The sequence below is a fragment of the Gossypium hirsutum genome, chromosome D02, assembly GCF_007990345.1.
Source record: "Gossypium hirsutum isolate 1008001.06 chromosome D02, Gossypium_hirsutum_v2.1, whole genome shotgun sequence".
Taxonomy (NCBI): Eukaryota; Viridiplantae; Streptophyta; class Magnoliopsida; order Malvales; family Malvaceae; genus Gossypium; species Gossypium hirsutum.
This window is the reverse complement of record NC_053438.1, coordinates 68223233-68243324: the sequence shown is the minus strand read 5'-3', so window position 1 is coordinate 68243324 and position 20092 is coordinate 68223233. Positions and strand designations below refer to the sequence as shown.

Below are 20092 nucleotides of genomic sequence, written 5' to 3'. Positions count from 1 at the left end.
ATCCCTTGCATTGATATAGAACTTTTCGAATATAAATAAAATTGAAATAACTTTCACCTAGCAAAGCACTTCTATTTATTCTTAATCTCAACTATGAATTCTTAATCTCATAATGTTTTACTTTTATCTTAAAAAATAGTAACCAATCCCTAATCCCGTACACTATCAAACATTCTTATTCCCAAACTCAAAGAAGATCCAAACCAAACTTTCTCAATCTCAGAAAAAGCTAAAATCAAAATAAAATTTGCTTCGCATATTCTCACCCAATAATTACAAGCATTCATCGTCAATCATTGCTTTAGCGAGCCAAATTGGATCTCTTAATTACCTAGCCTACAAGCTCGTCTTACTCAAAAACCTCGTCAGTTGTGACTTATGGCAGTCTACCCTCAACAAAGGTTCTAAACCCGTTACCTTAACCACCTAACCAACCCCCATGACCACTTTATCTATCTTACCTACAACATTCTTACCCTTTTGAAACTACGTTGTTTCATGGATTTTTCAAACAAGCTCTACACTTTCAATGACTAAAACGATCACCATACGGAACTTACCATCAACTTTACCTAAACTAGTTTGGTTCCATGCTCCCTTTCTCTCTTCGATTCATCCATGCTTATCTTCCAATCAAGATTGCTTGAGAGTATCCAAGAAGGTTTAGATTAATTTTATTGTTTGCTTAATTTTATTTGTCAAAAAAGAAAAGAAAAGAAAAGAAAATGAATAACCTACATAATTTTGTAAAAGTTCAGAAACGGGAAAAAATTATTTTGAATATAAAGAATTCAATTTATGTTTAGATTTGATCAAGGATATAATTTTTTTATATTGATTAGTTAGATCCAATTTTAGTTTCAAATTTAGGTTATATTCAAATTGAGATTTGATTAAGAATGATTGATATTCGGTTTTCGATGAAATTCAATTTAAGAATCATGTGAAAGAAACAATGACTGGGTTTGTTTGGTGGGCAAAGATTATGTTTATGCAATAAAGAATATGAGAAGAGAGAAAAATAAAGGGGAAGAAGAAAAATAAAAATTAAATTGTTCAAAAAAAATAAAAGTATAGGGACTAGTTTTAATAAATAACAAATGAAAAATATAAAAAAAACTACATTAAAAGAAATGGAGAAGGGAGAAAAATAGAGAAAGAAGAGAAGATAATGGAAAATAAAGAAAAGAAAAGGAAACTTCAAAGAACATAAAAGAAAAAAATTAAATTGCTCAAAACAAAAAGATATAAAGACCAATTGTATAATTTAACTAAAATTTTTGTTTGAAATGATGATTTAATATGCGACGCCAGCTTACCGTTACATCGTTAAGGAAAATTAACGTTCAGTGACTAAAATATTACAACACAATAATGTAAGTAACAAAAACATAATATTTTAAACATAAATGACTAAAATTTAACCCGAAATAAACAAAAGTAATTATTTTAATAGTTTACACTTACTATTATTATTATTATTATTTATTATTATTATTATTATTTACTCTTTCCTTTGTTAGCACGAATAGGTAAGCACTAAGCCCCAATTCAATTCAATTTGTACCGAAATGCTGCATTCAGGTTTTAGGGCATTAGGCAGTTAATCATCCAAATCATCTTAGGTGATCGCCGCCATTTGAACCACCGTAATGGCCACTCTCACCGCCGACCAGCCTCTAACCCTGGATTCTCTCCCTTCCGTAGACTTAACTACCCTAACCCAATCCGAGCTCCTCTCCCTCTCCCTTTGTTCCCCAACCGCCTTCGACCTTCACTGCTCCGACAATCTCGTAATCCCTTCCATCGACCGTTCCAGCTTCAATGAATCCGCCGGCTCCCGTCGCCAGACATTCGCCCGTCTTTCCCCTAACAACCATCATTCCTCCCATCACCACCCTCTCCGCCACCGCATCCCCGGCCTTCTCCCTGCCCCCAAACCAGCCCCTCCTTTCCCTCCTCTACATGACCCCGAAGCCCTAGAGAACCGATCCATAATATCTTCCCTCAAGGTCTCCCTCAAATCCCACCCCGAATTCCAGCATCTCGATTTCAGTACCCCTCCTTCCTCCCCTAGGGACGCCATTGTAAGTTACGGGATGAGGGATACCATGGTGGATTTTGAGATTAAAGATGCAATGATCAGCCTTGGGAAGAGGAAGAGAGGGACGAAGCCCAATGTGCAGGCTGTTAATTCCGAGGAAGAGCGAGAGCGGGGTTTAGAGATTGTGAACAATAATGGAGTTGCCGTCGATTTGGTCGCATTGGGCGGTTTGGAGGATCCTTATGCGGAGGAATTGAAAAGGAGGACCGATGGAATGGCGGGAAGTGAGGAGGCTTTGCTAGGGTTTATGAGGGATTTGGGTGGGCAGTGGTGTAGCAGGAGAAGGAAGAGGAAGATTGTTGATGCTAGCATCTTCGGAGATGTCTTGCCGATAGGGTGGAAGCTTTTGTTAGGGTTAAAGAGGAAGGAAGGTCGTGCTTCTGTATATTGCCGGAGATATATTAGGTGATTTCTTCGTTAGTTTATTTGTAGATTCTTGTAGTTTTATTGCGAGTGCATAAGAACAAATCATAATTTTATAGTTTTTCTGAATTTGGGTTATATTTTAGTTAATCAAAGACACTTTATTGTTAACAATATTTTTCCTTTGCATGTATATATCATAGACATCATCATTATTTCTATTTGTTTTCAGTCCCGGTGGGCGGCATTTTATATCATGTAAAGAAGTCGCTGCATACTTGCAATCCTGCTTCGGTCTCCATGATGCACCCTTGACAATGGATAATGATGGCGACATTGCTCAGCATATTTATCAAATGGCTTCTGAAAATGTAAGTGATGTTTGCGGGGAACATTTATTTAACTCGTGAAAGAAGAAGAAATACTTAACAGTGTTTATGTTCATGCAATGGCAGGAAGGTGCAATCCAGAAAGGGGACGATCAAAGGCGGACTGAACGTGGGAAGGAACTCAACTTACTGGGAATGGATAACCTGGCAGAAGTTCAAATACATGATCTTTTCGAATGTCATAAATGCAATATGACTTTTGATGAGAAGGATGCATATTTACAACATCTTTTATCATTTCACCAAAGGACTACAAGGAGGTACAGGCTTGGTTCTTCTGTTGGAGATGGTGTGATACTTAGAGATGGGAAATTTGAATGCCAATTCTGCCATAAGGTATTTCATGAACGGCGTAGGTACAATGGCCATGTAGGGATCCATGTTAGGAACTTTGTGAGAGGAATTGAAGATTCACCTGGTTTACTGACGCTTCCCAGGAGAACTGAGATTGCAACTAAGCAAGAGTTGCCCGCGAGGATTTCCAAAATGGATGCTTTAATTGAAATTGCGCAGAATTCTATTCTTGAAACTAGTACTGCTGTGCCTAGATATGAACTCAATGATGGATCGAGTCCTGATAAATTGAATGCAGTTCCAATTCCAGATATTCCTGCTTCTACTTCTGATCATGAAATGAATTCTGATTCGCCTTCAAGTGATTCTGGAACAGAGGATGAAGTGACTAATAGAACGCTAGATCAAGATTTATGTCAAAAAACCAGTGAGCCTATGGTCGTTGATGAGAAGATGAAGAAGATTGATGAAGCTATCAGTGTTGCAAATATGGATTCTCTTTTTGATGCTACAATTTCTGATTGTATGGACGAGCAAAATGGTAGTACATCTGAAACTGTAGTCAGAAAAGATGGCTTAACAATTCATGCTGAAGAAGCTGACAAGTCTGGCATTGAGCAACATAGAGGTCCTGAAAGAAACTTACTTGTTCCCTCCACCGATCAGGGTGTCTGTGATGTTGAGAATGAAGTCAATTTGGTTGGTGCGGGAACAAAGGAGAATCCTAAACCTGAAGAAGTGGATATCAGTACCAATTCTGAGTTAGTTGTTGGTTTAGGGAATAGTTGTGAGCCAGCTAAAGATGTTTCACCAGAGACTATACGTCAACCATCTGGAGAAAATGTACTTCAGGCTGACGTCCCTGAATCATCAATGCCCCTATTGTTACCAGTCGATGGTCCATTGGTTGCAAATTCTATCTCGGACAAGGTATAAAGCTACTGTTCTATTTTTGTTGCTTTATCAGTACAATGTGATGTAAACAGTTTGAGATTATTGTTCTGCTTACTAGAGCTCTTGTATCATTGTTTCTCTCCATTTATCAATGTTATCATTCAACTTTTTCTTTTGGAGTGCACTTTGCCTTAGTTTGGTTGTATAGTTGCCATCAGTAAGCTTTCCTCATTGGTTGCTTACATTGTTTGGCTTGGTTCATCAAAAAAAAGTTTAGATGGTTCCTCATTTCTTCCTTTACGAGTAGTTTCAGAATTTTTACTAACTTTCTTAACTAAACAGAAATATTTACATCCATAGAATCGAAATAAGGTTATTAACTTTTTATTTTATGTTAAATTCTTCTTTGTGCACACAGAAGAAAGGTTGTGCAATGTGACCTATTGATGGTTTACTTAATATGCTATATCATTTGCCTGTATATCCTGGCATTTGGGGGGGGGGGGGGTAGACGTCATACTTTTCCTACCAATTTTAGGTCATCGAGGAGAAGTGGTTTCATTCAAGAAATTACTTTAATATTCATGTTCTCTATGTCTAACAGCAGGGAGAAGAGGGTTTATGCAGCATCAATGAGAGGCTTGACAACGTTACAGGATTTGATGAGCCGAAGTTGGTTGAAACAGAGGCGATCAATTTGAGCATTGGTGGTGTGCAAGTATCTTCCTCGTTGCCAGAGGTTCCAGTAGAGTTGGCTAATATAGAAGGTGATTACACTTCGTCGGTTCAGTTTGGATCAGAAGTCTTGTTAAATATGGCTGGCAAGCCTCAGCTTACAACTCTGTGTGTATGGTGTGGGACGGAGTTCAACCAGGAGGCCGTCGATTCTGAAATACAATCAGATTCAGTTGGTTATATGTGTCCAACCTGCAAGGCCAAATTTCTAGGCAACTCACTACTGTAATCATGCAGTTCATTTGCCATGTATAAAAGGATAAAAACAACAGTGATTCAGCTATGAATGATCTCCACCTTTGGTAAGCCTTTCATGTACAAAGTTACAGAGCTAGAACCCCCTAACGTTGGTAACTTAAATTAAATTTATATTAGTCTATTGCAGAGCCTACCTCTGTTATTATTTTTTAATCCTAGTAATTTTTTTTCCTATGGCTTATGTGGTGCTTGATATATCTTTTCCTCTATGGTAGCATATTTTGGAATATTATCTTATGCTAGATTAGTTCTTTATGCCATCCAGACTACGTAGGACTGACACTTTGATCTTTCAAAATTGATGTAAAAGATTGTGTTATATATAATGTGGTCATAGTAGATTCCTACCGAGTTCACGTAACGTAATTTGCCATTTTCTTGTGTACCACATCGAACCTTGCTACCTTGGACCAGGTTGTCATAGATAAAAGTAATATTGTCCTGGTTTCACCTCGATGTAACAGCCACTGCTTTGTTGTTGCTATTATAAAATAGATGGCTCCCTTTAATTTGAGGGATAAATAACATTTAATCCCTAATTTTGGATTTTTGAAAATTTTTTTTGTTCATATTAGTCTTGACAGTTTTTTTTTTTGTCTCTGAATTTGGATTGCTGTCATGTCATCACTTGATTTTTCTTTTATTTAGATTTTGAGTAAAATATACAACACTCAACTATTAGTGTGTTTTGTATCGTTCATTTTTGTTTTGATCACCCTAACAGAAATACATATTTAGTCATCAACGTTTGAACATTTTATCAAATTAACCTTAATTCTCATAATTATAAATATTTCAATAAATTTAATCCTTTAGATTTAAAAATCCTAGTTGTGAAAGAAAAATGGCAATCAATAATCCTAACTCTAGCTTGGGTTTGAGAGCTTTGGGTTACTTGGTGCCAGTTAATAACATTTTCTTTACCATTCCTCTGAACGTAAAGAAATTCTATAATTCCACTATGGAGAATTTAACAAGCTTCTCTCTTAAGAAAGAAAACATATAGGAACACTAAAATTAAGAGCCCAGAAATGTAGCGACACTGTTGGTGGTTGGTCCAAAAAGACCTAGTGGCAGCCATGTGTTCTTTAAGATTATGTTGAAAATGTTCTGGTTTTTTAGAAACTACTTTTAAAGACCCTAAAGCGGATTTGTTTAGATTTTTATTCCCATTTTTATTCCCCTATAGTTGAAAGGACCCTAGTAATGAAACTCTCTATAGGACGAGAATTACTAAATATATAGGCATTCCTAACCAACCAAATTTCCCATAGAACAAATACAAATATGGTATTCCGGGATAACTTTGGCTTGTAAATCCAAGTATTAGACGAAAGATTCATAAATATCCAATCTTCCCAACTGAGAGAGGTCGAAAGTATGAATTGAATGGAATCAAACTTGGATAGATTCCCCTAGAGACGTTTTGTGACAGAGAATTCTCTAAAGAGATGATCGATGTCCTCTTGGGAACTGGAGAATATCTTTGAATGCACCCAATTCAGACCAGTTTTTGTGCCAGAATTCACTTTTTGTCCATCCCTTATCACCTATCTAAGGCCTGATGCAACGATATGACTTATTTTCTTGAGTGACTTTCAAGTCATTGAAGTATTACCTATTGCTTAAAGGTTTCTTGGGTCCTGAACATATTTTGGTAGCAAAGTCTTAGCTCAAAAAGTATCCTTCCCCTTAATGAGTTTCCATCATCTCTCTCTTGAGAGAAAATCTCGATTCATTTGATTAAATTGATTAAGAACCCAACTAAATAGCATTCAAAATTGCATAAAATAATTCGAGATAGTTATCATAGATCGTATATCAACAAGTCTTCCTGTAGGGGAGGAGATTTGCTTTTCAAGTTTGTTTTTTTAAACAATCTAATTATAAGTTCTGATTATATTTACTCTTTTTAACATAATGTCTTAAATATGAGGATAATACGCTTCAGTACACTCGAATCCACGTCCTTTTATATTGGCAACAATGCTCATACCAATTAAGTTAAGAATCAACTTATCTTTTCTTTCTAAACAAAAAATAAAATAAAATACGTGGCTTAATCACGCAGCAAACTAATATAGACTCATGATGAATGTGTTATACGATCCAACTTAATTTATTGAGGAGCATATGTAAAATCTATATTAATTAATAGGACAAGATTGAGAAGACAAAACCTTTTAAGACAGGTGCACCATGACTCACACACAATCTTATGTATAGCAAATTGATTTGCAGGTTCTGGCAAAAAGAAAAAGTGAAAATCCCAGAAGATGCTACAGCTCTGTCCTTTGCATAAAGGAATGGTTCAAAATGAAAGCATAAACTATATACATATATATATACACATACATACATCTCATCTGTACTAGAAAAAAGAAAAAGGAAAAATACATTAAAAAAAAAAGAATTGTACGACGACTTTACTAGAGCTCTACACAATTTTGAAAAATACAAAAACAGAATATGAAAATGTGTAATAATTTTAAGTGATAGTTTCTTAAAAAGAGTAAAAAATGTGGATCGAGTTTTAACTCAATTGGTATGGGTATTATTGTCAACGTAGAAGGACATGGATTCGAATGCGCTGAAAAACATTATCCTCCTATTTATGGGTTCGAGAGGAACTACGAGTAGTTCTAGGTATTATGTAAAAAAAAATAGATATAATCAAAACATATAATAAATTTATTTTAGGAGTAAGTATAAAAAATAAAATTAAAAATTAAAAATATACACGAATTTTGATTTAACGTGTAATTTGGCACATGAATACTGATCTGGTATCATCATACACATGGAATTTAAATTGTGGCTCAAATGTAAACATAAAACACTGGTTTTTATTTAAACATAGACGTTTAAATAAATATATCAATTTATTTTTATATTGAATAAATACAATTAATCATGTACATGATACGTAAACATAAAATGTTGCTATCAGATCCGTACATAAAATTTGAAATTATAATTGTAAAAATATTAGTACATAAAGATTATAAAGAAGAATTGGATCAGATACAAAATTGTAAGGTATCAATTATATGGGGGAGTGGCAAAGAATTTCACCTTTTAAATGGATTTTCAGTGCTACAAGCCTACATGGAATATAATCTCTAGACTTATTGATTTATTAATCATAAACTTTAATGCTACTTTTAACTTATTAATTATTTTAGGACAATAATGTGTTTTTATTTATCCTTATATTATATATATAGTGTATCTATTAGTGTCACGAGGCTCGAATTTACGTATTACCTTTATATTATTAGATTTGTACAAATTTTTTAGGGATAAATATTAAAACTATTCATGAGCTATGATTTAATTTGTAGTTGTATATATGAAATTTTAATTTGATTCGATTCGATTCTCATAAATTATTAATATAATTATTGATATAATATCATTTTATATTTATATATTGCATACACAAAATAATTATATTTATCTAATATAAAAATAAATTGATGTATTTATTTATTTAAATGTGTATGATTAAATCAAAATTAAAGTTTCAAGTATACATTTGAACCAAAATTAGAGCTTCACGTGTATAATTGCACCAAATTACAGTTCATGTACATAACTGCACGTTAAATTAAAATTCACGTATAATTTTGAGATTTACCAGGATAGAAATTATTCAAATATCGAATTTGAGATGGGTGTTAATTCAAAACACATCGTTTAACTAAAATTTAGTGTTTTATTAATTAAATGAACACTATTCTTTGATTTTTGTTAATTAAAGCCCTTGATTGAACTAAAAGTATAAATACCTTTGGGAGAAATCTGATACTCAAGTTAAAATTTAATGTTTTTGAGATATGATACTGATATCACTATATTTTATGCACAGTTTACAAATTTAGTACCTATATTATAATTTGGTTAATTTTAATCTATGTAGTTTTTTTATTTTGAAATTTCAGTCCTGATAGTATGGTAGTCGTCGTCAGATTCACAATTTAAATTATACTATTTTCAAAATTTTATGCGACAAACATATTATCACATACGCAATACCATGTCAACTTCCTATTTCCACATTATATTCACATAAACATAAATCATGTATTTTTAGTTAATATATTTAACGGTTACTGTTTGTATCTTAATTGAAATTTCAAGATTTGAAAAGTATAACATAGGGATTAAAATTGATTACACTAAAGAATATGGACTAAATTCACAACTTATGCATATATACTACAAGATTAATAACATAATTTGACCTAGAAAATTTAACTACTACACTGAAATTTCAAAATTCAAAAAGTATAAGGTCTACAAATGACCAAATTAAAGTAAAATGATTAAATTTATAAATTATACATAGTAAAGGGACTAGTAATATAACTTAACCTATTTAATTTCAGTATTTTTTTTATGATAGATTAAATTAATAGTTTCTTTAAAATGTGTTTGTCCAGAGATGTTTTAAAAAAATAAAAGTAAAGAAAATTAAGTATTTTCATGAAAAGGATTTATTGTAAAAGCATCATAAAATCTTTTGTACTATATTTTAGATTGTATTTTAACTTTTCTATTGAAAAAATTGGACAAATTAGCTTTTGTATGAGTGAGCAAAATAATTTCTCTGTTAAAATTTGGTGTTTATATATAAGATATAATAACAAACTTAACCCTCAATCTTTACATATTTATTTAATTTGACTCTATAAACTAGAAATTTTTGAAACTAATAAGGCTAAAGGGTCAAAAAGGTCTTAGTAACAAATTGAAAAAAAATCAATTAAGCCCTTTTAAAATTTAAAAATTATTAAAAATCATAAAAGTATAAACAAAATTTATTAAAAATAACAATACGGATCCAATAAAAGAGTAGGGGTCAAATTAAATAAAACTGTAAAGGTTGAGGGTTAAATTTGTTATTATACCTTATAAACACCAAAATAAACATTTAACCATGCAATTTTAACGAAGAGGTTGTTTTGCTCACTCATCAAACATACAAGGATTAATTTGTCTCCTTTTTTTCAATAAAAAACAAAAAAACAAAATATAATATAATACAAGAAGTTTTGTGATAAAAATCATAAAAACTTACTATACTAGTTTGAGAGTATTTTTTGGTAAGTAAATCTTTTTGCATTTAGTAAAATGGAAAATAACTTTTTTTTCAAAGTACAAAAATATTAAATTAAAATATAAATGCTCTTTTTTTTTTGTTAAAATTGAAGTTTTTTATTCTTCATAAAAATTTGCCCTATTCTACTTATTTCTTTTTCTAGAATAATAGCAATCATTCGGTCACGAGTTCGTGTTTTTAATATAAAAAAAATCATTTAAAACACGAGTTCCTTTTTTCAGCTAATTTTTAAAAAGTTTTTGGGTGCCGCCTGACACATCGGCTGCACCAAATTAAAATAAATATTTTTTTCCTATATACTAAAAAAGATTGTATGTATCATACAAAATACGGGTGCTGCCGATTGATCCGACTGCACCCAAGAAAATAAATTTTTTATTAGAAATAAAGTGGTGCTGTCGTTGGTTAAGCGACACCCATATTTTACTGTGCATTTTACCTATTCTCATAAATATTATTCCTGTTATCCTATTTTTCGTATATATTAATTTATTTTATATTATTCATGTAAAAAACCCATAATAATCTTCTACTTATTGAATTTAAACATATTATTTTAATTTATTAACATCGTTAAATTTTTTATATTAAATTTATATTTAGATATGATAGTCTAAATATGGCATGGTGGAGACTAAAAGATTCTCAATATGGACAGCTTAACAGCTATTAATTTCATTGACAAAGTAGACAAAGAGCATTCATCAAACGCGGTAATCCATTCGCTACAACATATGTTGAAGTGGAAATAGTTTGTTGGTATTAAACATCTGTGTCGTGAGGCAAATAACGTGATTTTACGAAAACGAGGACAGTAAAATATCATGTTTTCATTGATGCCACGTAAAAATCTAAGTTGACTTTGAATGCTGACCAAATTGAAGTTAGATTTGAGTTTCTTTCCTGTTTATGGATAAAAAAAAACTATAAAGAGATAAATTCCTAAAAATAAAATCCAAATTCAAATTTACGAAAATTAATAGCAAATTTCCTTCCCCCGACTCTTAAAAGCCGCTTAATGCGAAGCATATATACCTTCACCTATTAAAGCTTCTCCACTACTAAAGAACGACTAAGCTTAATTTCTGAGAATAAAATAAGTCAAAACTTCTAGAAAAAAAAAGAAAGGGTTTCATCTTTTTTTTCTTAAATGTGCAATTACTACTATCTTTAAAATTATTGTAACCGCCGATTTTGTCTTAACTCGATTGATATCAGTATTGTTATCAATACAGTAGGACGTAGATTCAACTACACTGAAACGCATTATCCACTAATTTAAATGTTAAAAAAATGAACCTATAATGAAATTAATGTTTAAAAAATATTGTAATATTAGTAATTTAAAGTTTATTTATATTTGAAAAAAAAATTAAAATTAATTTTACAAAAATGTTTAGAATTTTATTTTGAGACACTATTAAAAAATAAAAGGTAATAAAAATTATATATTCCTTACTCATAATATAGAAGGTGTTTATTTAATTATTTTTTTTCAAAATTAATTTAATCATTTTTACGTTAGATTCCTTTTAGGCATTAGTATGGTAGCTATCATAAATCTTCCTTTTAGGCATTATTCTTTTGATTGTCAAATCACAGTAGTTCTAATTAATTTTTGTTTTACAACTTAACTCGAAAAGTACTTTACGGATACTGTGAATTAGTACTTTTGTTTTTTCACAATACTCGAATTAGATTTAAAGTTAAAATTTACTATTAATCTTTATATTTTGTGAAAGTCGTAGATTTAGTTTTTATATTTTAATTTGATTAATTTTAACGTTTGTATTTTATAAATTATTTAATTTTAATCCTTGAACTTTTGGATTTTGAAATTTTGGTTAAATTAAATTATTCATGTGTTACCTAAAATTTTAGTGAGTAATAGGTAAATAATTTCACCATTTCTTTACACTAATCTTCATCATCAATGCTTATAAAACCCAAAGATCAGTCGCCTCATAATCCGTGGATTACAAAATTATTTAGTTATAAGTAACAATTTGTAAAACCCTCTTTTTTCTTCTCGCCAAGATCTGAGAAAGCATCCACCGGCAAGCATGGATATGCGAAGAAGCACACCTTGCTCACGATGCAGGCAAAGATTTATGGCGAAATCAGTGACCAAAGGTGCAGATGTTGAATGCCCTTCATGCAAACCTAACTATCTTCCCATTCCAGCCGATGAACAATATTCTTCGAGCCAGCAGCAGCAGTATGGGCTACGCAGCCGAATGAGATGCTTTTATAGCCAAATCAGAGGAAAAGAGCATCAAAGTACGGTAACTCCTTCCTTAAATCCCGACCCCTCGGCTTTCAACTCGATGAAGATCAGATCAAGCAAGCGAGCAGTGCTTTGCGGAATCACTTACAACAACTTGAAGCAGTATAGACTTAAAGGAACCATTAACGACGTCAGAAACATGAGAGATTTGTTGATTAATAATTTCGGGTACCCTGGACATTTCATTCGGGTTCTCACCGGTATGTTCTTCAGTTATATTTGTTTAATGTTTTACCATTTTCGTTGTGATGATTAATGGAAAAAGAAAAACTGCAGAAGAGGAGTCGGACCCACGGTTTATACCGACGAGGAAAAACATCGAGGATTCATTGAGATGGTTGGTGAGTGACAGCCGGCAGGGAGATTCGTTGGTGTTTTTCTACTCCGGTCATGGGTTACGGCAACCGGATTTTAACAACGATGAGGATGATGGGTTCGATGAAACTATATGTCCGGTTGATTTCCAAGAAGCGGGGATGATAGTGGATAATGATCTTAATACCCTCATCGTTCGGCCACTCACCCCTGGCGTTACGCTTCATGCCATTGTTGACGCTTGCCATAGCGGAACCATTTTAGATCTTCCCAAAGTTTATATGAGTAAAGAGTAAGGTTCTCATATTCCCAAAGAATTTTTTTTGCCTTTCGATGATAAGTAAGAATATCAGATAAACAGATATTCTATTCTCTAAGTTCAACGAACTGAACCTTTTTTCCCATTTGAAAGTGAGAGGCAGTACTCAAACAACCTGTTCATTATACCCTTACTTTATCATCATCCTCATTAAACAGGAAAAAATGGGTAAACAGCAGTCCTCCGTCGGGTGCGGAGAAACGTACAAATGGTGGATTAGCTATTTCTATTGGTGCTTGTCTTGATCACCAAGCCGCTGCCGATACCTCTGTAAGTGTAAATTTTTTTTCATTTTTTCAAATATTAACTATCCATGGATGATGATGATGAATATAGAACTTAAATTCTCATAATGAATTTACAACACATGAATACTGGTGCAGGCATTTACCGCCGGCAAGATGAACGGTGCACTGACCTACATATTGGCGGAGATTCTGAAGAAATTACCAGGCCCGACGTATGGAGACTTATTCGATTTAATTAATGAAACCCTTGATAACGTTAACAAATCTAGTTGCCTTGCTAATACAAGATTCTTGAGGAGACTCTTCAACTCCAATTTCTCACAGGTCATTTACTATACACTTAATCCATTTCTTGTTTAACATTACATTTCAATATGCATGGCTTAATTCCTTGTTTTTGATTTCTTATTGGGAGTATGTAGACACCACTTCTTTCGTCTTCGGCAGAGTTCGACGTTTACAAAAAGCATTTGTTCCTGTAAACAAATTATATTGCTGCAACATTATATATGTATACATATATGTATGTATATATATATCGCTGATTGATTCAGAGCCGTGAGATGTTGGCTGAACAAAGATCGTTATTACCCACAATCAATAAAAAGGTTGAAGAAAAATAAAAGGTTGGATCATCGTCATTAGGTGATCTCTGGTGTGTACCTAAAACATTTTTATTATTGCATTGTGTGGATTCTCTCTGTATGATGAACAATGTACAATGTACAATGCTTCCAAATTAATAATAAATGCTTTAATGTCGTCTGTTGGGTTGAAACATATCTTAGTTAATCTCATTATAGAATCGAAACAATCAAGGAATTTAGTGGAAATTAAAATATACAACGAATCAGATTCCATTTATAACTAGCTTGAATGATTTTATCATATTATCGTATTCAAAATATACTAGAAGAATTTATACCTTGAGCAAAGGTGGCTGTCATCCTTGTTCAATTCTTTCTTCGTTTTTGTATGAGTACTAGGTTCGGTTATCAAGAACTATGAGTAATCTACACACTACATCAAAACATGCTTATAGCGGCTTTTTTTAGGTATTTAGCGGCGCTTTTACCACAAACGCCGCTAAAGAACATGACTTTTAGCGGCACTTCTACTATAAACGCTGCTAAAGAACATGACTTTAATCATCGCTTGCACCACAAACTCCCTATAAAGATGACTTTTAGCGGCACTTTTTGACAAACGCAGCTAAAAACATAACTTTTTAAAAAATATTTTAATTAAATAGTATTTATTTGTATGATAATATTATATTATGTTTTTGAAATTTAAACTTTAAACTATATATTTTTAAGGATAAAAAATGTTAATTAAATTAAAATTTCTATTAAAATTTTAACTTTAAAGCTAAATATAAAAATTTATAAATTTAAATTTAGAATTAAAATATTATGTTTAAATAAATGAGCACCTAAAATTCCAATCAATCCTAACGAATAATAAATTCACATATCTACCATATATTTTTTAAATTCACGTCAATATTATAAAATTAAAGAAACCAAATTATACTAAATTAAAATCAAATGATAATAGAGGGACTAAAACCATAATCAGACTGTAATAAAAATCAATCATTCTTGCCTGAAATGATGAAAATATCCAGAGTCAAACACATTTCTATCCAGTAGGAAATGAGAAAAGTAACTAATTAGAAGGATAATTCAAACAAATCCTAAATCCAAAGATTCAAAGTTAACATTGCAAACAGGTAAACCATTGTAAACCATTGTAAGACGATCATCCAAATCTCTAAGTGCATTAATAAATGTTGGATACCTAAAATACCAAACACATTTAGATGCCTGCACCAAGAAGAATACGTCCTATGATCAACATTGTGATATTCACCGCACCTACATTGCTAGCTCCTCCTAAGAAGAAGCTGATTGCACCAACAAGGATGCTGGCTCGACGTCCTTTGTTTCTAGTAACATAGGAGGCTCCAAATGTAGAAACAAGGCCTGCGAAGTAGAGCGAAGACTTAAAAAGTGTGAGGAGCTGGTTGTCATATTTGCAGTAGTCAGTTTTAGCACACACGTTTCTATCATAAGCACACACGTTTTAGCAATTTTACAAACAAGAAAAAAAATAGCTTTTCTTCTTAGCTCACACTTGCATCACTAGAAACTGAGCAAAAGAGCATTGATAATAATTGTCATTAAGACTCCATTCTTATCATTTATAGTTAAAAGAAAACAAAAAAACAAATAAGCATTGTTCATCTAAGTAGACCAGAAACATCCTTGGCAAGCAAAAGCATTTTTAAGTGCCGAGATAATTCTACATATGCCAAAAAGCCTGCAACTGGAGCTTATTGCTGCATAGCAAAAAGCCTTTAATGTCCATCACACTGAGAGACAAAGATGGATCAAAATTTTTAAGAGTACATGGACTTACCTTATATTTTAACCTCAATATATATTTTGGTGGGGGGTTGAATCTTATAAAAAGACCAATACCTTCTTGAAACTTCAAGATCCTCTATTGTCTTCAACATGTTTGCTGATTCAGCCTTTAGATGCTGCCATTCTCAGTCAATATGCACCAAAAAAACATGAAATTAATAACCTGGGTATATATATAATTTATATTTACATGAAATTAATCCAATAGGACAATAATGTTAAACCTTATCAATTTATACATGACAATTAACAAAAACTAGCGATTCAAATTCATGTGTTTACTAACAAATCGAGGAGAATCTATATAAAGTAAAGAGATGAAAATCATAAATAAATCTATAATTAATTGCATTAAGACATCAAAAACAAAAGACATGCTAACCTGCAGGTTTTGTTCAATTGGCTTATTGGTTTCGTTATCCTTTGTATGCCGCCTATAATGTTCTATAGTTTTCTGCATGCTAAATAAATGATATATCCAAATAGCAACACAAATCAATGCATGGAAAAGCTTGTAATTAAAAACCAAACAATGTTTTAATTGGGACAGAAGCTACATGTATATAGGCATAAATGCAATAAAAACCTCAGATGAAAAAAAAAATTAACTAAACAGTATCATTAAGCATTTCCACAATGAATTTCAAAAGATGAAAGAAAATATCTATGTACATATAAAACATGACATAAACATTTTCAAACAATGATCAGAGTCATATATGAAATCATCTGTAGATCATTAAGACATTAGGTAAACAAAGTTGACTAATGTTGCTGTCTTTTCTCTGAAGAAATTATTGGATTTAAGTACATGAATAACATCCAATTATATATTTTTCTAATAAGACTAATACTACATAAATAGATTAAAAAAGAAGACCTACAAATAAAATAACCATTTCCATATGATACTTCCAAGGCACCCCTTTTATTTTAGAAATATAGTTTAAGAAAAAACATTGTTTTATACCGCAATAATACTAGTACATGATGAAAGGGATAGTACTACAAGGTTATCAGAAAATTGTACCCTTTCTTTCAAATAAACATTATTTTTCAAGCCAACACCATATACAAGGAAAATTTTCAAGTTTATCTTTTAGGGCAAGGTACAGTTTAAATATTTTTGGTTTCACTTTTGGTTAGTCCTATAAACCGGCATCATTCTAGTCACTAAGTTGTTATAGTAATTAGGGATTAGTCATAAAATATAGTTTAATTTTGGTTCTTGGAAAAACCCCACATGAAAGAACAATGTTGTGGAGAGTAATGATGTGCGTAAGTGAGAGTTTTTATGGCAGAATCAAACAACCCTAAGTATGAAAATTGGTGCTGAACAGCAAATTAATTGAAAAGGATGGGGGTTTAAAGAAAAATATTATTTACCTAGAGCTTGCAAATTCAAAGAGCTTGCCTTTAGGAGAGAAGATGATTAAAGCAACTACAGCATCACAAAGAACTGATAGTTCAAAAGCTTTCTTTAGTAGCCCATTTCGTCGCTTTGAGAATGTAACTTGCCTGCTCGTATCGTTCTCTATGCGCCTCATTTGTGCTTTTCCCCTCACCATGATGAGGATCTTCGTACCTTCAAAGCCAACAAAACATATATATATATTAAATACCAAACAGGCATTAAAACAAACACATGGAAAACATAAGAATATAAATGAACAAAAAAAGAAAAGCAGTTATAAAAGAAGCAAATTATAAAACTCAAAAAACCCTTTTTTAACTCAACTCAATTGGATCATACAAAATTTAACTCAAAACCAAATTAACATAACTCTGAAGTGAGCTGTGTCCCTAATGATCTAAAACCACACGCAATAAATAAACCTCAGAACCCAAATTAAAAACAACTGAAAGCTAAGATCGAAATCATCTAAACCCAAAACAAGATATCACCAAATTAGAACGAATTACATTCACAATTAACCGCTAAATACAATCTTTGGCCAAGTTTTATGCAGAGTCATCCTCTTGATTCGCTCCGTCTGACTTTTGCTTAGGTGGAGAGCCCTCCATTTCCATCTCTACTTTTAGGTCATTGATGCTCTGCTCCAGCTCATTCATACGGTCTACCATTTCATCAAGTGCTTTGAAGTTAAGTAAACGATAGATGTCACACAATTCAGAGTAATACTAAAGTAACTAATTAACTATTTCTATTTCAATTAATGCTATGATACTTATTTCATACTCAACCGGCAAAAGACCATCTCGTAAAGCTTAACCTCATAGTCCAAGATTTCCCAACAAGTTGACAAATTTGATACTCAACAGTGGCTTTAGAAGATATACTAACCTCCTTGTCGCCCCTTTCATCAATAGACCCAGACTTCAAAGACTCTGCACCTGCGGTTTAACTTTTATAATAGCACTCAATCAAGTTTAGAGCATTTCTCTGTATTCGAGTTTGACTCAATTCTATTCCAATTTTATTTTATTTTATCTAAAATTTGAATTTAAATCGAGTAAAAAATACCTTTAAATCCAATTTTACCCGGAGAGAACTATTAAAGAATTTACATATTTCTTAAAAAAAGTGACTACAAAGATTAATTAAATAAAGGTGGACATTTTACCTCTTTGTTGACCCATTAGAAGAGAAAACAATGATTGTGACACAGATATAATCAAATCAAGCATAAAATTCAAAACATAAGTTTAACCATTTCCAGCTATGTTGGATTATAGGTTAGGCCAAATCGTGTCAAATCCATTCATCTATACACACTCGCATGTATCTAACTCCTGGTTAGAGTTTAGTAAGAAACCTATTCCTAACAGGACTATCATACGCACTATATTGAATCCTAATACCAGTGAAAATTAACTTACTGAGAATATCAATTAGAAGAAAACGTTCTCACTCCAAAACTCTCTCCAACGCAATCCTTGGGCATCCACCAAGATCCTAAGACTTGTGGTATGGAAGTTAGTAGACAACTCTAGTAGCTGCCACCATCAAAGAGATGGAACAAGAACCAATACGAAAGTTGATTCAGAAGAAGTTTTTTGGAGGTACAGAGAGTAAACCATTTATAACTATATAGCAGGTAAACGGCAAAACACTAGACCTATTCATCTTGTCCAACCATAATTTTAAGCTTTTCAGACAACATGCAAACGAACACTACATAAGCCAAATCACACTTGATAAAGAAAATTAATGCTAATTTGGATGTTAGAAAAAAAGTGAAGGAAAATGAACAAGAAAACAAGATGGAAACAGTATTTTAAAAGAAAAAACTGGAATCCTTTTCCTTTAATCTCATTTTCCCTTCACACTCAAACAAGATTGGAAAATGTTTTCTCCCATATATTATACTTTCAATTCTTTCACATTTAATACATTTCAATGTCTTCACATTTTTCCCATGATTCAAAATTTCAAAGACAGCCTAAAGCACATTTTGATGACTTATACTGAATTTTTGCCAAATATAGATCATTAAAACAGGCAAGTTTAGTAAATATACATTCCCAGATGAGTACAATACTTTTTGCACAATGGACATATATTTATTACTCAATGTAGAAAAAAAGATACCTTGACATGAAACCCCACAAGCGACCTAGGCTAACCCCTGAATCATCACGCAGTTCAGATACAAAACCTAAATTGGGAAAGTTAAGAGTCAGAAAGTTTTACATGCGATAACAACCATAACATAACAAAATAAGAATGAGTTGTAAAAAGATTAGATACCAGAAACAGTTTGGTGAAGCGTTGTAAAAAGATTAGATACCAGAAACAGTTTGGTGAAGCGAGCCAAGTTGGAAGCAAGTAACAGATCCATCATTTCTCCCAAGCAAAAGACATCCAAGGTCCGCTGCCATACAAGTAATTGGCATTTTTCATAAAAAAGCTGTAAAAAATTTTTTTTTTTATAAAATGGGACTATTTTTTTAAAGGAAAATTATTTGTTGTGGTTATTGTTTACCTTTTGCGGCATTTTCCATAAAAACGCCGTAAAAATTATTTCATTTGAAATAAAAACACTGTTTTACTATATAAAATGACGCTATTTTTTAAAATTAAAATTATTTTTTGTGGCATTTTTTTTTAAAACGCCGTTATTGTTTACTTTTTGCGGCGTTTTCATTTAGAATAAAACGACACTGTTTTGCTATGTTAAAAATATTTTATTTTGTCTGTTAAAAATTGTAGTTAAGTGATTTTATAAAACATTTATTATTATTTATAAATTGAATTTTTATAAAAAAAATCAAGTACTCTCAAAATAAATATCGTATGTTTTAATAAAAAAATGATTAAATGGCTGTAATTAATTATTAAGTTAGAATTATCCAATGTAAGCAATT

General features: G+C 31.9%; 3 protein-coding genes across 13 annotated transcripts; 2 read left to right on the top strand and 1 right to left on the bottom strand.

The window, feature by feature from the left end:
* The first annotated feature begins 1506 nt into the window (after positions 1-1506).
* Positions 1507-5190, top strand: LOC107908951 (uncharacterized). 2 transcript variants are annotated; one of them, XM_016836268.2, is made up of 4 exons: positions 1507-2509; positions 2700-2838; positions 2923-4080; positions 4649-5190. In XM_016836268.2, the coding sequence occupies exons 1-4, from the start codon at positions 1653-1655 to the stop codon at positions 5006-5008; spliced, it is 2514 nt and encodes an 837-aa protein (XP_016691757.1). In that variant the 5' UTR covers positions 1507-1652; the 3' UTR covers positions 5009-5190. The 2 variants fall into 2 exon arrangements, with proteins under 2 accessions (XP_016691757.1, XP_016691758.1); XM_016836269.2 differs by having other exon boundaries at positions 1530-2509; positions 4652-5190.
* A 6893-nt stretch (positions 5191-12083) lies between these two features.
* Positions 12084-14109, top strand: LOC107908953 (metacaspase-1). The gene is made up of 5 exons (XM_016836270.2): positions 12084-12649; positions 12726-13056; positions 13242-13353; positions 13467-13655; positions 13754-14109. The coding sequence occupies exons 1-5, from the start codon at positions 12226-12228 to the stop codon at positions 13811-13813; spliced, it is 1116 nt and encodes a 371-aa protein (XP_016691759.1). The 5' UTR covers positions 12084-12225; the 3' UTR covers positions 13814-14109.
* An 805-nt stretch (positions 14110-14914) lies between these two features.
* Positions 14915-19650, bottom strand: LOC107908954 (MADS-box protein SOC1). Of its 10 annotated transcripts, none has more exons than XM_041089116.1 (8): positions 19476-19628; positions 19317-19383; positions 18069-18721; positions 17687-17841; positions 17150-17348; positions 16146-16224; positions 15756-15879; positions 14915-15319 (listed from the first exon to the last, which is right to left on the bottom strand). In XM_041089116.1, exons 5-7 carry the CDS (start codon positions 17329-17331, stop codon positions 15757-15759), a joined length of 384 nt encoding a protein of 127 aa, XP_040945050.1. In that variant the 5' UTR covers positions 17332-17348; positions 17687-17841; positions 18069-18721; positions 19317-19383; positions 19476-19628; the 3' UTR covers positions 14915-15319; position 15756. The 10 variants fall into 10 exon arrangements, with proteins under 10 accessions (XP_040945050.1, XP_040945057.1, XP_040945055.1 ...); XM_041089123.1 differs by having other exon boundaries at positions 14915-15675; positions 15818-15879; XM_041089121.1 differs by having other exon boundaries at positions 15818-15879.
* Positions 19651-20092: the final 442 nt, after the last annotated feature.